The sequence below is a fragment of the Podarcis liolepis genome (genome assembly GCF_965112155.1).
Source record: "Podarcis liolepis genome assembly, chromosome: 1".
NCBI lineage: Eukaryota > Metazoa > Chordata > Lepidosauria > Squamata > Lacertidae > Podarcis > Podarcis liolepis.
The window spans coordinates 68,803,336-68,819,831 of NC_139554.1; the positions used below are offsets into that span (position 1 = coordinate 68,803,336).

Here is a 16,496-nt window from a genome sequence, read left to right on the forward strand (position 1 = left end):
AGCTCCTTCCATTCATAGTGTGAAAATATTGGAAACAACCCAATATGACCAAGCCTTCTAATGTAAGAGATGTGAAGTAGCAAAGTTTTACATTAAAACTGAGGCTACTAAGTTCTGGCAGTAGAAGGCAAAACATATAAGGTGTTATTCCCACATATTTTGGTCTGTATAATACACTTCATTGGAAGGTTTGGCTGCTTTCTGTAGTAAAAGACACCTAAAAGAATTTAGCGGCTGATACAAAATGCAAAACCATTGATGCATCACGTGCAATGCTTTTAAAAGCAATTCAAATGAAAATGCTGTATACACAGTTAAATCTTAAATTGTCTGCTTTTGTTTGTTCTTCATGAGTGTGGTTAGAAGTTCTTTTATTCAGATTCCAGAACTAATATTTTAAAATTGTTCTAGAGTTTCTGTGGTCTGGAAGAAGTGCGTGAATTTATTCGGAGCATAACAAAGAGGCTAAGGGTTTATAACTGTTTGTCGGTGGCCCTGAGTTGTTAATGTTAAAGGCATTGCCCTATCTATTTTAGGCTTCTTAAATACTCCTGCATTTTTTAATCATAGGTGCATAGAATATGTCTGATTCTTCTAGGTATGTTGTTGCAATAGTGGGCAGGTGTGTCAGAAATACCAAACATGGACATAGAGGTTCACAGCAATGTTGGTAAAAAGTAACCAAAAACCATTTCACAGGTTTTCTTGGACATTTTTTAGCATCACCCTTGGTAAAACCCTACTCTCCAAATTCCTGTTAATATGGCCTTCTGTAAATGTAGCATACCCTTTAGTTACATGCATTGCCCATAGTCTTGGTGTAAATTAATATCCTGATTAGATTTCAGATTTTCATAAATCTTTTGAATAGCCTTTATAAAAATAACAGATTTTTGACACTACAGACAAATTTTTTCACATTATATCTCATTATATATCTGCTTTTATAATGCAGCTTGTAATAATGTAGCCATACAACTTTTACAAAATTTCAAACTGGCCGCTACGCTTGCCAACAGGGTCACATTAAAGCAGTCTGATTCTTTTCTCTCTCTAATTTATTTTGTTCTATCTTTGTAAACTGTGTTTCAGTAAACTGCTTTACATTTCCATATTGTTATGTGCCTGCGTGGTTGCTCGAGAGCGAACTGGCAAGACTCTCACCGGTCTTTTCCAGGCTTTATTATCTGTACAAAAACATTTACACTGCCGAGCGTCTCATGTCCATGTCTGCTCAATCACTAGCAGAATCTGGGAGTGGGCGGTCCTTAAACTTTCCCCAGCATAACAGTCTTTTGACCCCCATCCTTCTCCTCCCCTCTCTGCGCGTAAGCCGACTGCGCAGAGAGGGCGCTGGCAAAGGGGGACTTGCCTCCCCCCGCTTTGCTCAGGCTTGATGTTGCGGCTCTCTCTAGCATCTTCCGATCCCTGCATCCCTTCCCCACTGGAGGTGGGGCTTCCCTCCTCTCCGGAGGAAGAGCTGCTTTGCACGATCTTCGGAGGTTCCCTGTAACCCAACTGCCCTCCCACCACTCGCCTCTGAGCTGATGGCAGTTCCCTGACACATATACTTTAATTCTGGTCTACGCAGGGCTGCCCTTGAAGCTGTCCCAGAAACTCCAGCTGGTGCAGAATGCTGCAGCGAGGCTCCTCACGGGGTCTCTGCCATGGGAGCATATTCACCCAGTGCTTTTCAAGCTGCACTGGCTCCCAGTGGAGTACAGGGTCAGATTTAAGGTGCTGCTTTTGACCTTTAAAGGCCTTCACGGCCTAGGACCCTCGTACCTGCGGGACCGCCTCTCCCGGTATGCTCCACGGAGAGCCTCAAGGTCCATAAATAGCAACACCCTAGTGGTCCCGGGCCCTAAGGAAGTTAGATTGGCTTCAACCAGAGCCAGGGCCTCTTCAGCACTGGCTCCAGCCTGGTGGAACGCTCTGCCTCATGAGACCAGGGCTCTGCAGGATCTGACTTCTTTCCGCAGGGCCTGTAAGACAGAGTTGTTCTGCCTGGCCTTTGGCTTGGAACCAATTTGATTCCCTCCCTGTCTTTCTTTTCTCTTTTTCCTTCCTCCTCCTGTGATGGGGCTGCATTTTAATATTTTAATGTTTCAATATTTTAATGTTGTATTTTGATCTTGCTTTTAAGTTGTATTCATTCAACTTGTTTTTATTATTGCTTGTTAGCCGCCCTGAGCCCGGGGAGGGCGGGGTATAAATAAAAATAATAATAATAATAATAATAATTATTATTATTATTATTAATTCCTAGTGAAAAATTAGTCTCCCCGCATCCTAGAGAAAAGGCATTTCCAAGTAAGGGCTTTGTACTATTCTATGCACTATTACATGACCTTGGGCTTGGTTTCAGTTTGGGAATTTCAGGAATTGTTGCCTGCAGGAGAGAAGCAGAGCCTACATGTGTACTTACCCACATACCGTAATCTAAAGAGAACATTAAAATGAAGCATCATCTCAGAGAAATTTCAATTTGTTTAAGGTCAACCAGACCATCCAAATTGGCCAACCAAGTAGGAATTTGAGCTGAAGTGTTTGAGCTGCAAACAAAACACCCATAACAAATGGAGTAAACCAACTTTTTTGGATTCAAAGCAGAAGTTGCCGGGTTTTTTGTTTTGTTTTTTGTCTCTCAGAAAAAAATAGTTTGAAGCAGGACGGACGTTTTAATGTACATTTGTGGTTGTGGGAACACTTCAGGTTCGTTTATTGAGATTTAAAAAATGGATTAACAAGGTATTTTAAAAATATTTTCATGTGTCTGTGTCTGCTCTAAACATGTGGGAAAGTTCTATTTTGTGTTTGCTCACTTTATGACATAAGTGATTCACATTTGTTTACTGATTGTATGTATCCTAGATTAATTGGATTAAAAGTGTCTGGCTTCCACATGTCTCCTATGTGATGCTCATTGCTTAGGCAGTAGAGAGTCATAATTTTATCATGATTAGCATTTAACTGCTAGGAAGGGATCTCAGAAGTATACGGAGGATGATTATTGGCCAAATGCAAATTATTATTTTTTTTCAGCGGCAATGAGTTTAACCCAAGTATAGGTAACAGGATACCCTCCAGATTTCGGACTATGGCTCTCATAATCCCTGAATGTTTGCTTTGCTGGCTAGGCTGAGCAGAATTGTAGTATGAACAACAACATTTGTAAGGCCACAAGTTCCTAAACAGTTTAAATGGATTAAATCATTTGCCACTAAAGAAGAGCTATGACACATGATTCATGTTACACTGATATATTATTTTGTACTGCACCTTTGAGAACCTCTCTTTCTGTCTTTTAAAATGTTGATTTGTCTTATAAGCAGTTCAGAAACTCATCTGCATTTTTTGTTTGAATTGTTTGGTGTTCTATTAATAGTTAATACAAATAATGTAAAGCATATATGCTAAACATGTTGTGTGAACACCATTTTTTCAGGAAAATGTATGAGCTCATTAATGTCATAAAAACCAGTGGAAATATTTTATGAAATTGCTTCTTCATAAATTGATTGTGGTTGATGTAAATCTTTTAAATTTAAATCTGATTTTCTACTCATTTTAGACGTGAGAGGGTTTACTAGCTTTAGCTTGGTTATTCTCTGTTCAAGGTCAGACTGATCCAGAACATGTCTTCTACTGCATTAAGATGAAATATTTGTCAGCCAAGCCTGCACATAGTGTACTAAAGTATGCTCCCCCCCATACATTTACTTTAAATACAATCCATTTTACATTAATAGTATACAAAGTTTAAGCACTTAAAATAGATTAGGATATTATTCCAACCTTGTGTTTGCTTCTGCTTGACCTAGTTGTCTTGAATATTTTAATAAGTAGCTCATTAATTTTAAAAATTTGTTGTTTTCCTTTGCTTGACATGTGAAGACTGTGTCTTTAATATGAACTCTACTGCTAAAAGCTTATTCACATGATAGTATTAAAGTACAAACTAGCTGAGGGAACTGTGACTTTGAGCTATATGTATGAGATTAATTTTAAAGCATTCCCATCTTCATCTGTTACAACTGATGTAGATGAGACACAGTTTATGACAGAAAGGATATGGCAAATTATTAAAAATTACTCTTGACACACATGGTGTTAGCACACAGCTTTTTCTTCGCTTTTAATCTCTAAATATGTTCCTAATTGACATATTATCCCATTTCTGGGCTTCACTATGTCATCTCTCACTTTAAATCAGCCAAGTAGATTGGTTGCTATTGGGAATAATAATCAGCAAAAAATGGAGACCACCAAAGAACAAACTGTTGCCTGTTTCATTTTGGAGCACTTGCTGTCATCATGCATAAAAGACTTGAAGAAAAATCTCATTGTTTGGATGTCTTAGAGTATATTTCAGATGCCAGTGTCATGAGCTCTCTGATGTTTAATATAGTTAATTTTAGGGGGAATATGTATTTATCTGTTTACATCACTTTAATTTTTCCTATAGTTTTCAGCACAGAATACACTTATTCAGTTGAGACCCAGATTTGGTTCTTTGAAAAACTAACTGACTTGTTATAAAGCATTTTGAAAACTTCCTAATTCAGCCTGGGTTCATATCTCAATTTGGAAAAAATGAAGCTTCATGCCTTCTCTCATTCACTATTGTAGGAAAATAAAAATGCCTATAACTTACCCCTCTTTTTGACACAATTGGATATTTGCAGGCATAGTTTACCTTGATGTTTGTAAGTAGTTCAGGAATCTTTCTGTTGGGCACCCTTCAATCTATTTTTTAAAAACAATGAAACCCCTTGTTTAAAAAAACCCCTTGTGAGGGATGAATACTGCCAAATTTCAGAACAATTGGTGCAGTGAATTTCCTGGAAAGACAACCCTTACAGTTTAGGGTGGTTAAAAATGATGCATTTAATATCCCCTGTTGTTTTATGTCCAATTTATATTAAAATAGTGTACATCATAGAGATGCCCCCAGCTAAGAAAGCTGCCAAATTTCAGAAGACTGGCTTATATTAATTTATGAATTGCTTGGGAGTTATTGATTCAGGGAGGTTTGTGCTAGGTTTTTTTCTTAGGATTTTAGTATGATAATGGCATACATTGTAGAGTATTCCTAAGGAAGTAACCTGTAAAATTTCAGAAACTTGGGTACAGGGGCTAGGGACCTGAGATGAATGAAGAAGAATTTACAAAACTTCAGACTTTTGTTTTGCTAAGTTGGCTACAGTAGTGGCATGGGTGGGATTGTGTTGCTGATCTGGCTTCCTAACACTGCACACTGCTGCCAGTTATCAAGAGGGAGAGGGGCAAGGCAGCAGGGAGCTCGAAACAGTATAAGCATAGTGTCAGGATCATCAGATATGCTTCCGCTGCATCCGCTGCATCTGCTGCCTTGCCTCCCACCCTTTTCTCTAACCAGTAACAGCATGTGGTGCTGGGACGCAAGGTCAGCAGTGCATGTTGCCATGCCATCCTCCATTGGTTGGCAGCAAAAGTCACTGAAACCAAGTGCAAAACAGAATTGATAAAGGTGACATTACCTCTTCCTCCTCGCTAGCATGAAATACCTACTGATAACATAGTTCATAGGCCATACATAAATACTGTATTCTTAAATCGCTGTGACCTGCCCTGGGACCTTGTGGTGAGGGATGGGTAAGAAGTATGTTGATGATGATGAGTCTTTATCATCATTATCTCATATTTTTGTACTGCATATTTCAGGCAGAAAAACTACACTGAGATGGTAAATTTGAGAAGTGCTTAAGAGGAATTTGTACTTAGAACAGTAGCTACTTGGAGGCCAATGTAGTAGCAGAATAATATGATGGTACTGTAATAGTCAGCCTTAGTGAGCAGCTGAGACACTGCATGTTGCACTAGCTGCAGTTTACAGGTCAAGGGAAGTCCCACATAGACCACATTGTAGTAATATGGAAGTTACTAGCACTTGGACAACAGTGATCAAGTTATAGAAATTAAATATTTAAAATAGTTATTACAATTACTATATTTTTTTTTTTTTTTTACTTTTATTAAAAAATGCCTCCTGCTGTCCAAGCTGAAGTGGAATCATAGAATCACAGAGTTGGAAGGACCCTGAGGATCATTTAGTCCAACCTGTGGTACAGAACTATGCCACAGTCCCATATGAGGATTGAATTCGACCTTGGTATTCTCAGCTCCTCTCTCTCTCTCTCTCTCTCTCTCTCTGTGTGTGTGTGTGTGTGAGAGAGAGAGAGAGAGAGAGAGAGAGAGATCTCCAAGGTTTTGTTTTCAGTTCCTTGAATTGTATGTGTCGATCTGACTGAAGCAATATTGCTCAGCTATGTTCATCTCTTTCAAGTCTGAGTAATTCACAGTTTAATAAGAACTACAACATCTGGAGGTAACCACCTTGGCTCCCCCTGATCTATCTAACTGACATATGGAAGACTTAGAGGGTGGCTATTCCCATTGTGTTTGGGGTGAATACATGTACCATCAAATCAAATATTTTCCCCCAAAAGTGTTCTTGAACATGGAGTATTGCATTGGTCTTCTTGTGAGAGAGAATGCATTTCTAAACTGGAACCGAAAGATTAACTGGCTATGGACTTCTCGCTTTACACTGTGTGTTCAGAGAATGCATATACTGTTAGTGCTCACAATAAAGTAGTTTGAAAGTCATGTGTTTAATCAGATTATCCTTTTAGGCTGTGACTTCTGATAATGACATGGCCGGTAATACCTCTGTTTGTATATGTGACTAGCTTTGGTTTTCTAGGAATTTCTTTGATTGCTTTATCACATTGGAATTGTTAATCACATTCTTACTAAGTACCGTATTTTACGTGCTCTAAATGTGCTTAGAAGACTTGTATTAATTATGTTGCAAAGTAATTTTTGCAGTCAAAGGCTTTGCAGGAATTTTACATCGTTGTTTAATAAGAAGCCTTTATGAAAAATAGGTCCTTTCTTTCAATTTTTAGACACGGTTGTTGTTGCAAAAATTAAATAAAATTATATCTTGCTTATCTTCAAATTGAGCCCGTTGTAGCTTACAATATCAGCTAGAATCAAATTGCAACAGTAAAATCAAGCTATACAGTTAATAAATACGATTATATAATAGCAAAACAACAATTAAACCATACATTGGGTTGGATTATGAGTAGGATTTTCACAAATGAAAGGGCAAATTTCATTTGTGCAGCTGGTGTTCAAAAGGCAAATTCTATGCTAGGAATCATTAGGAACAGGAATAAATATAAAATTGCCAATATCATAATGTTGTCACACAAATCTATGGTGTGACTGCATGGGATGCTGTGTACAATTCTGGTCTTCTCACCTCAAAAAGGCTATGTGGTCTCAAGCTCATGCTTCTGCATCACTCCTCCAGAAAAGCACAGTTAAAATGATCAAGGGGCTGGAGCAACTTTCATATGAAGAAAGTTTATGGCATTTGGAAATTTTCAGTTTAGAGAAAAGGTGAGATAAGAGGAGACAGAGAGGGGCATAAAAATAAGCATGGTGTGTAGAAAGTGGATAGCACTTTTCCCTTATAATACTGGAGCTTGGGAATAATAATAATAAATACTGTGGGGTCCTGTTTTTGTTTGTTATTATGGTATGTATTTTTGTGTTTTTATATTGTAAATCGCCCTGCAGTCTTCAGGTGAAGGGCAGTATAGAAATTTAATAACTAATATAATAATAAATAATTTTGGACAAACGAGTAAGTACTTCACACACCACATAGTTAAATTATGGAATATACTCCCACAAGATGTAATGATGGTCACCAACTTGGGTGGTTGTTTTTTTAAAAAACACACACAATAGAATCATAGAATTGCAGAGTTGGAAGTGACCCCAAGGGTGCAACCCCCTGCAATGCAGGAATCTTAGCTAAATCATCCAAGACATGACATGGTACCCAACCTCTGCCATAGGCGCCGACTCCATGGGGCTTCAGGGGGCTCGAGCCCCCTCAAAATTTTTTTTGGGGGGGCTCAGCCCCCCCAATAATCTCGGGCGGGCGCCCTTCCACCAGAGCGCCGCCGCCGTCCCCCGCCTCCTCCCCACCTGCTCGTTCGCCAGCCAGCCAGCCGCGCGCCCTAATCGGAGAGCCCCGGCCAAGGGAATCCCAGCCAAGGCACTGCCGGAAATCCCGCGAGAACAGGGGAATCCCGACTGGCCACACCTCCCAGCCAGCCAATCGGCTGGCTGGGGGGGCGTGGCTTGCCCGATTTAGGGCCGGAGCCACTTTATTTGCATATTCATGAGCTTATTTATTATTCATGAGCTTTCCCGGGCCCCCCCCCAATATTTTTTCTAAGTCCGCGTCCCTGACCTCTGCTTGAAAACCTCCAATGGAGTCCACAGCCTACTTGGATGTTCTTTCTGTAAGGCTGAAGACAGTATGATTGTGAATACCAGTTCCTGATAATCACAAAGGGAGAGAGCATTGTTGTGCTCATTACCTGCTCGCACACTTTCCTATAGACATCTGGTTTACCACTGTGAAGACAAAATGTTGGCCTTGATGGGCCTTTGGCCAGATCTAGTATGGTGGTTCTTTATAGTAGGCACTCGGATTGAGCAGAAGCTCCCACTGGAGGAAGTGGGCGGGGGATCAGTTGGATGGTGGATGCTGCAAATTCATTGGCTTCATACATGGTATATGCTAATAGAGGATAGCTCTCTGTATTCATTTTTAAAAAGATGAGCCTATCTGAACAATAATATTCTTTCCCTAAATCTAAAATATTTAGGTAAGGTGATTTTGTTGTACTACTGGAGAAGTTCAGCAGAATCAGCTTGAACAAATGAGAAATGTGTTACCATATGTGGAATTATTGTTAATGTGCCGAAAAATTTAAGTAGGTTTTTTGCAGATGTAGAAAAACATTTTCCTTCATTTTGTCTACAAAACCTTGAATTGAAATAAATTGTTTTGAGATTCCATAATCCTAGAATTGTAGAGTTGGAAGTGACCACAAGGATCATCTAGTCCAACCCCTTGCAATACAGGAATCACAACTAAAGAATCCCAGCCTCTGTTTAAAACCTTCCAATGAAGGAAAGTCCATCACCTTCCAAGGTATTCCATTGCACTGTCGAACAGCTCTTACCATCAGAAAGTTTTTCCTAATGTTTAAGTGAGAATCTCCTTTTTTTGTAATTTGAATCCATTGATTCGGATTCCAGCCTTTGGAGCTGCAGAAAACAAGCTTGTTTCATCTTCCATATGGCAGCCTTTCATATATTTGAAGATGTCTATCATATCACCTCTCAGTCTTCTCTTCTCTAAGCTAGACATATCCAGCTCTCTCAACCATTCCTCATAAGGATTGGTTTCCATATGTTTTAATGGCTCTACCCCTACAGCTACATATTTCAAGTAATCTCCATGGTTTTTCCACCACAGAACATCCCGTTCTATAGAGTATTTTAGAATGCAGAAATTTAAGGAGTAACCACAGTTATGTGTTCAGTAGTGTGACACAGAGGGCAATAAACACCAAGATAAATTTATAACTTAAAACAGAGATAAAATAATTTCCTAGCAGCAGGTCAGATATATTGGCTGGAGACTGTTAAAGGCAAGAGGTTATCATTTATCTTAGACATAATTAATAGTACTATTCACCCAGGATGCACAGGAATTGCAAAATACGTTCCCAAATCCCATGCTAAAATGCAATTTGTCTGCCATTCTTTGGTGAATCAGCATCCTTCCTCCCCCCTTCTCTTTCTTGGTAGTTTCTACAGAAACAAAATTCCTCTAGTAGTTAATGCTTTAAAAAACATTTCTCTAATGTTTCATTTTTTCAAAACATAATAAAGAGAGAGCATACACTGGCCCAGTTTGTACGTCACATTAAGCATAATTAAAACAAACTATGGTTTATTGTGAACCCACAGAATGCTGCCAGTGCTCACAGCAGAAAAGTATTGCAGAAAAAGAAGCCCAAGTTTTGCTTGTCAAAGTGTCTGAAATTGAGCTTGTGGTTTGTTTGGAGAGAAACAAACCATGAACCTGGGTTCAGACAACGTGACAAATTAGACTCCCCCCCCCTCTTTGGTTCATGGTGCTGCAGCAACGGAGTGGGGAAGGAGCACCACAGAAACTTTTGAACAGTATGCACAAATGCACTCCTGTGTTCCACTGCCTCCCACAGTTTGGTCAAACTCATACTGGTAGCTTCGAGAACACTGTCCAACCATCTCGTCCTCTGCCGTCCCCTTCTCCTTGTGCCCTCAATCTTTCCCAACATCAGGGTCTTTTCCAGGGAGTCTTCTTTTCAAGCAATGGCAAACTTAGATAGCATCTTAAAAAGCAGAGACATCACCTTGCCGACAAAGCTCCATATAGTTAAAGCTATAGTTTTCCCAGTAGTGACGTATGGAAGTGAGAGCTGGACCATAAAGAAGGCTGATCGCCAAAGAATTGATGCTTTTGAATTATAGTGCTGGAGGAGACTCTTGAGAGTCCAGTGGACTGCAAGAAGATCAAACCTATCCATTCTTAAGGAAATCAGCCCTGAGTGCTCACTGGAAGGACAGATGATGAAGCTGAGGATCCAATACTTTGGCCACCTCATAAGAAGAGAAATCATAGCTTGTTTAAAATTATGATGCAATGTGCTATGTGAACAAGCCCATTCTGATTTAGTGAGATTGTATTATCAATAGGTCACTGGTCTTGGACATTTTCAGAGCACATTTTCCAGAAATTAAAGGGGGAATTTGTTTTAAGTTGTAATGTTTTGTACCTTTGTGGATAATGCTGATTGTATAGTTTGTGCATTGTCATTTCTTCCTACTTGTAATTAAGCATGATCCTGTAAATAGCATATCAGAGATATGAAGAAATTAGTTGGCAGGGGAAAGGGAGTGTACAATCACTGGAAATTCAGAACGTTGTCTACAGTTTATTGTGTCACTTAGTGAAACAATGCCAGGAATGTTGGAAATGAAAGAACATGTATCATTCTTTGGCTTTGATTGTGGCTAGTATAAACTTTGTGCAATGTTTGCTTTAATTACCATATATGGGCTTTTGTAATTGGTTCTACAAAGTGCTTACTAATAGCTTTTTGAAGTGCAGCCATCTCCTCTGCTTAGCATTTTGTAAGGTAATGAGATCTGTCTATGCAGTTGGCTCATTTCTTTGTGAAGGAATAAATGTGGGTAAATTTCACTTTTCCCACAGCAAGAGAATTCTGTGATAGAAATTTTGCATGGGTAAGCATGGTTGAAATGCTGGAATTAGGGAATGCTTACACTCTTTTCAATGTGAATTGAAAAGTTTAGGCTTCCTCTAGCTAGATTTCTTGCAGTTGTCCTTTTATGCAAAAATATGTAACTAATTGCATTTTAAAAAGCCATTTATAATACCTTATCTTTAGTGATGACATCTTGCACCATAGCCATATAATATTTGTCAAATTGCTTCTGATTTTTTTGCTGAGCACGTGGTTTGTTCTGTTGCTCAGACTTCAAGAAATGCCACGCAGAAGCCGAACAGCATGTAACCAGACTAATACAAATCCACACAGATAAACATACTTTCAATAAACGTACAATATTTTCTGAACACATTAGGATGTATTATATCTACACATAATTTTACATGTGCAACAGTAAGACGTGCAGATGTTAACTTTATAGGCTCCATATGCAATGTCTGAAAAAAAATACATTGCTTTGTTAGGAAACTACATAACAGTGTCAGGCAATAAGACTTGTGTTTAATCACTGGTTTTTAACCAGCTCCATTTAATGAAAAATATGGATCTTTTCTCTCAGATTTGGACCTAGCTACTTGAAACTATGCCTTCAGGATCTAGCTTGATTCCCTTTTCTAAAAAAAAATCGGAAACATTATGGACATAAAAGCCTTTTCTCTTCCCATTTTTAAATATTTATTGGAATATATAAATATACCACCTTTCATTTGAAATTGCAAGGTGGTGTACAGTAAATCTCTCTCTCTTTCTCTCTCTTTCTCTCTCTCTCTCTCTCTCTCTCTCTCTCTAAATTATAATACAAAATAAAAACATCAGCCATTATGCCAGGGCAGAGTTAAATTAATACAACTAACTTGTAACAGAGACCTGAGAAAATAAATGTGTTTTTAAAGGAAGTACAGTGGTACCTCAGGTTACATATGCTTCAGGTTACATACACTTCAGGTTACAGACTCTGCTAACCGAGAAATAGTACCTTGGGTTAAGAACTTTGCTTCAGGATGAGAACAGAAATCGTGCTCTGTCGGCGTGGCGGCAGTGGGAGGCCCCATTAGCTAAAGTGGTGCTTCAGGTTAAGAACAGTTTCAGGTTAAGAACGGACCTCTGGAACGAATTAAGTACTTAACCTGAGGTACCACTGTACCAGAATGGCATCAGAGTTAGCATTGGCTTTAGTTTAGATGGGAGGTAATTCTAATATCATTTTCAGCAAAGTTCTTAACCCAAGGTACTATTTCTTGGTTAGCAAAGTCTGTAACCTGAAGTGTATGCCACGAATAAAAACATCTGAAAGGGTCCTTTGATCCGTGAAACTGAATCTCTACAGGCAGAAGGCATTGTTCATTGGGGAGGGCTTGTTTTCCATGGGATTGTTTCCTAATTTACAGTTAAACTGCAGTGCAGATTACATTCTCTGCTCTCTGACAAAGATAAAATAATATGTCCTCCATATCTTCCCATTCAAATCCAAAATATACTTTTGACAGAGAAGAGATTCCTGTTGAACCATACAAGAGTTTTCATTCAAATGCTGTATAGGTCATGCAGTTCTTAATCACACTGTCTGTTACAAGTTGTTTGCAGGAAAATTACGGTACTTTTCATTTCTGCTGGTAGTGAAACAAAGGTTCACTGATTTTGTTGTGCCACACAGATGTTTGTCACTCTTACTCTTGGTAGCAAGATGGGAAACGATGCAGCGCATGGAAGATTAGTGTACGGTTCCTTCACATCTGTTTGTTTTACCTTCAAATAGCATGGTTTTTGTAGGAGTACCCAGCTGAAAGAAATGACTAAGTTGAACAGAATTTAAAAGTCTTCCAAGCCACTCCTATGTGTCATGGGTCATCCCTATATGAAGGAAGCCTGGAAGTACTTGCTGTAAGAATCTCCAGTGCCACCTACTGGTATTTCAGTGTGATCTCAATCCTAACTTGCAGTGCCAGAGAATCTTATCAAAATTCACCTTTGTAGTCATGTGGACTGTTTTTCATAATTTGATTTAGTAAAAGAAAACAATGTATTTCAATGTGTATCTGAAGAACTATGCATGCACACAAAAGCTTATACCAAGAACAAACATAGTTGGTCTCTAAGGTGCTACTGGACAATTTTTTTTTATTTTTTAAAATATATTTCTACTGCCTTAAACCAACACGGCTACCTACCTGAATGTATTAGGTGATTGTTAGGGTGTTGTTTGGGTTTTTTCCCTTTAAGTGAAACACTAATTTCCAACTGTTTCCACTATCTATTTTTACTAGTTATAAAACTGTTTTCTATAAAAAGAAGTAACTTAGCAAACAATGAGAATGACTGGAATTAAGTCAGATTTTACTTCAGCAATATAAATAATAATTGTGGTTCTGTTAGCTATTTCTAGCTCTTTTTTCTTTTTCTCCTAATGTAGTATAAAGCTGATCTCCATACTAATTATAGATAAGTCTGCTTGTAAGAATCAATTCATCTTACCTATTTGATGTATCGAATCTGAATAAGGTTTTGAAACTGGGTAATAGAAATGTTCTGAGAGGATTTACTGTGGGCATATCCATTGCTGTAAACACTGCTAGAGAGCATTGTGCAATGTTTGCTCTTAAATTATTTTAAAATGTATTGGTGGTTCCCACAGCAAGATGTTTATCCAATTTTAGAAAGTATTTTTCACTGATAATAGCTGACAGTCCTGTAGCACAGCATAGTACAAAGTGAAAATGATATTAGTCACTGCTATACCAAATACAGTTCAGGGCAACAAGACTTAATAAGCTTTGATTAGCTTACATTCAGAAGTTTCTGTTTGACCCTCCACTTTCCCCCAGGAAAACCTGCAGTTTAGCACTGAATCAGAATCAGGTTTTCCACAGATTTCCATTTGTTCTGATTTAACACTAAAGAACAGGTTTTCCAGGGGGAAATGGAGGGGCAAAGGCAAATCCAGTCAGACCCATGCCTAGAAAGCATGGGACAAGCGAAAAACCGGTCAGACCCGTCCTTTCTAGGTACAGGAGAAGCAGAAGTGTAGGTGAGCTCTGTGTCTTGTTCACTACTGAGAAGCTTCCTATTTAAAGCTACTAGATTCAAGTCGGTCAGCTCATTCATAGGCCTTACCAGTATGTTAAGGATCATGATGGTTGACTTTACAAAAGATGATACACTTTTGTACAAGAAGGGGTACAAAATAGGTTGCCAACATATTAGCTAACATATTAGTAAAAGAGAATAAGCAAACCGAGGTACACAAAACAGGGTTTGGCCTGACATTCAATGTAATTTTAACAACTTGTACATTCTTCCATAACTTTATGGTCCAATAAAAAGGATAAACATGTATACATTTACTCTGACACAAAAGTGAGCTGTCCTTGCTATAAGGTTCCTTTAAACATGTTTGGTTGTTTTTATTTTTTATGCCATACAGTTTGAAAAGAAAATCCCTGTCTCTCATATAGATGTAGAGATATGGCCTGCTGTGATCATTCAAGATCCTGAAAATGTAATGTTTTTGAATTTAAAAATCCTTTTTGAACTCAATTTGGTTTTTTAATAAAAAAAATAAAGTTGAAAGTCTTAATTTAGCTAATACAGGCTGCTATGTTAGCAGCAACTCAACAACAATTAATATTCAAAGAAAACGTCACAGAAACAGCAAATGTGTATGCCAGTGACATTCATTATTCAGCTTAATTATTCATGGACAGCTCCAGTCAACAGGCACCAGAGCATTGTAAACAGTGAGGTAGAAGGAACAAAAACTTCCTTTTCATTTGTACTCTTTTGCTATAGCCCAGTAGTTCAATCTGCCCTTTAGCTTGGATAGTAGGTCCCAGTGTCCTCTCCTGGTAGGATAGCTACAGTAATTCTCCTGAGAATGGTTGCCACTCCTAGGCTACAAACAAGTACTACTGGCATATCCAGTGCAAGCCAAAGCATGTTTTGCTGCTGTCACACTGCTAGAAATAATGATTTTGAATAAAAATTGCAGAGGTCAGTACTAGAACCTTTTGAGACAGTCAGCAAAACTGGAACTCAGGTCTCATGTTTTGAAATACCAATCTCTCTTTACCACCTACCTGCAGCTTTTGGGGCCTGCCCAGTCCTCTTGTCTAGGAAGCAACAGCTGATTGGGGTAGTAATTAGTGAGAGACCAATCCAACAAATCCCAGTGGGCCGTTGAGGTGTGATTCTCTGCTGCCCTTGGCATTCTGTCTACTGAATGACATGATGTAGGATGAAATCTATGGGTAGGATTAGAAATGTCATAAGTTCACAGATAGAGCTACATGAGTTCACACTTTTATTGAAAACTGCTATGTTGAGATAGCTTCAAAGAGGAGCTTTTGACTAACTTGTAGGAAGCAGAGTTGCTTTTGCTTTCAAAGTAGAAGTTTCCCCTTTGTGTTTTGTGCAAAAACTGTGCTTAGCTATTTTATTTGCTTGTTTCAATAAGTCATCTTCGAAACCGTGAGGTACAAATTGCATGGTAGTTCCTTTAAAGTTCTAATGTTTTCATAAAAGCTATATTTTATTTTAAATTCTAGGACATATTTGGGTTTTATTTTAAAAAATACTATTTCTCCAAAAGGTGATCACCATCTTATCTGTTGACTGAAGTATGTCTGTTTTCAAAGGGATCAAGAGAAACAGAAGGAGAGGAGGAGACAGGTTTGATCCAGCCCGCAGAAGTATTTGCTCCCAAAAGCCTGGTGTTGGTGTCCAGATTAGATTATCCAGAAATTTTCAGGGTAAAGAACCTGTCATTTATAATGTGCCATTGTACAAAATTGTTGGATATTTGATAAGTAACAGTGGCAAGTATTCTTGAACTGAAATATATTTACACTGTTATGAGAATTTAGACAGCACAAGGAGAAATAGCCTGCATTTTATACAAATCACATTTCACTGGTACATCAATGCTATGCACTTTTTATTCACAGAAGCATTATATTCAGAAGCACATATATACCAAATAAATATTTAGTTATCCCAGCCTAATGTCAGGGCTAAGCCATAGGCAACTGTCAGAGTTGCACTGGTGAATTGGAACCAAGGGACCAAGAGAGGAGTTGAAGCCAAAGAACACATCAAAACGAGAAAGAGCATCTTGCTCAGGCAAGGTCCCATCCCACAAAAGGAAGCCTTTACAGCCTTCCTGTCCAGATGATAATCCAAGCTGCAGTTCTGACGGCTCACCACAGGCAGCTGCCGCAAACTGGTTCTTGCCCTGGAATTTCCTAGCTACTCATATAGAACTAAAAATGTAAACTTCAG

The 16,496-nt window shown here is 38.6% G+C and overlaps 1 protein-coding gene across 4 annotated transcripts in view; it reads left to right on the plus strand.

Moving 5' to 3' along the window:
- The window catches only part of SBF2 (SET binding factor 2), a 230,333-nt gene that overhangs the window by 102,806 nt on the left and 111,031 nt on the right, over positions 1–16,496 (plus strand). For all 4 annotated transcript variants that reach the window (XM_083476221.1, XM_083476222.1, XM_083476223.1 and 1 more), the window contains one exon: positions 15,854–15,967. In XM_083476221.1, the coding sequence (XP_083332347.1) occupies positions 15,854–15,967 (114 nt within the window). The remainder of the gene's footprint in view (positions 1–15,853; positions 15,968–16,496) is intronic.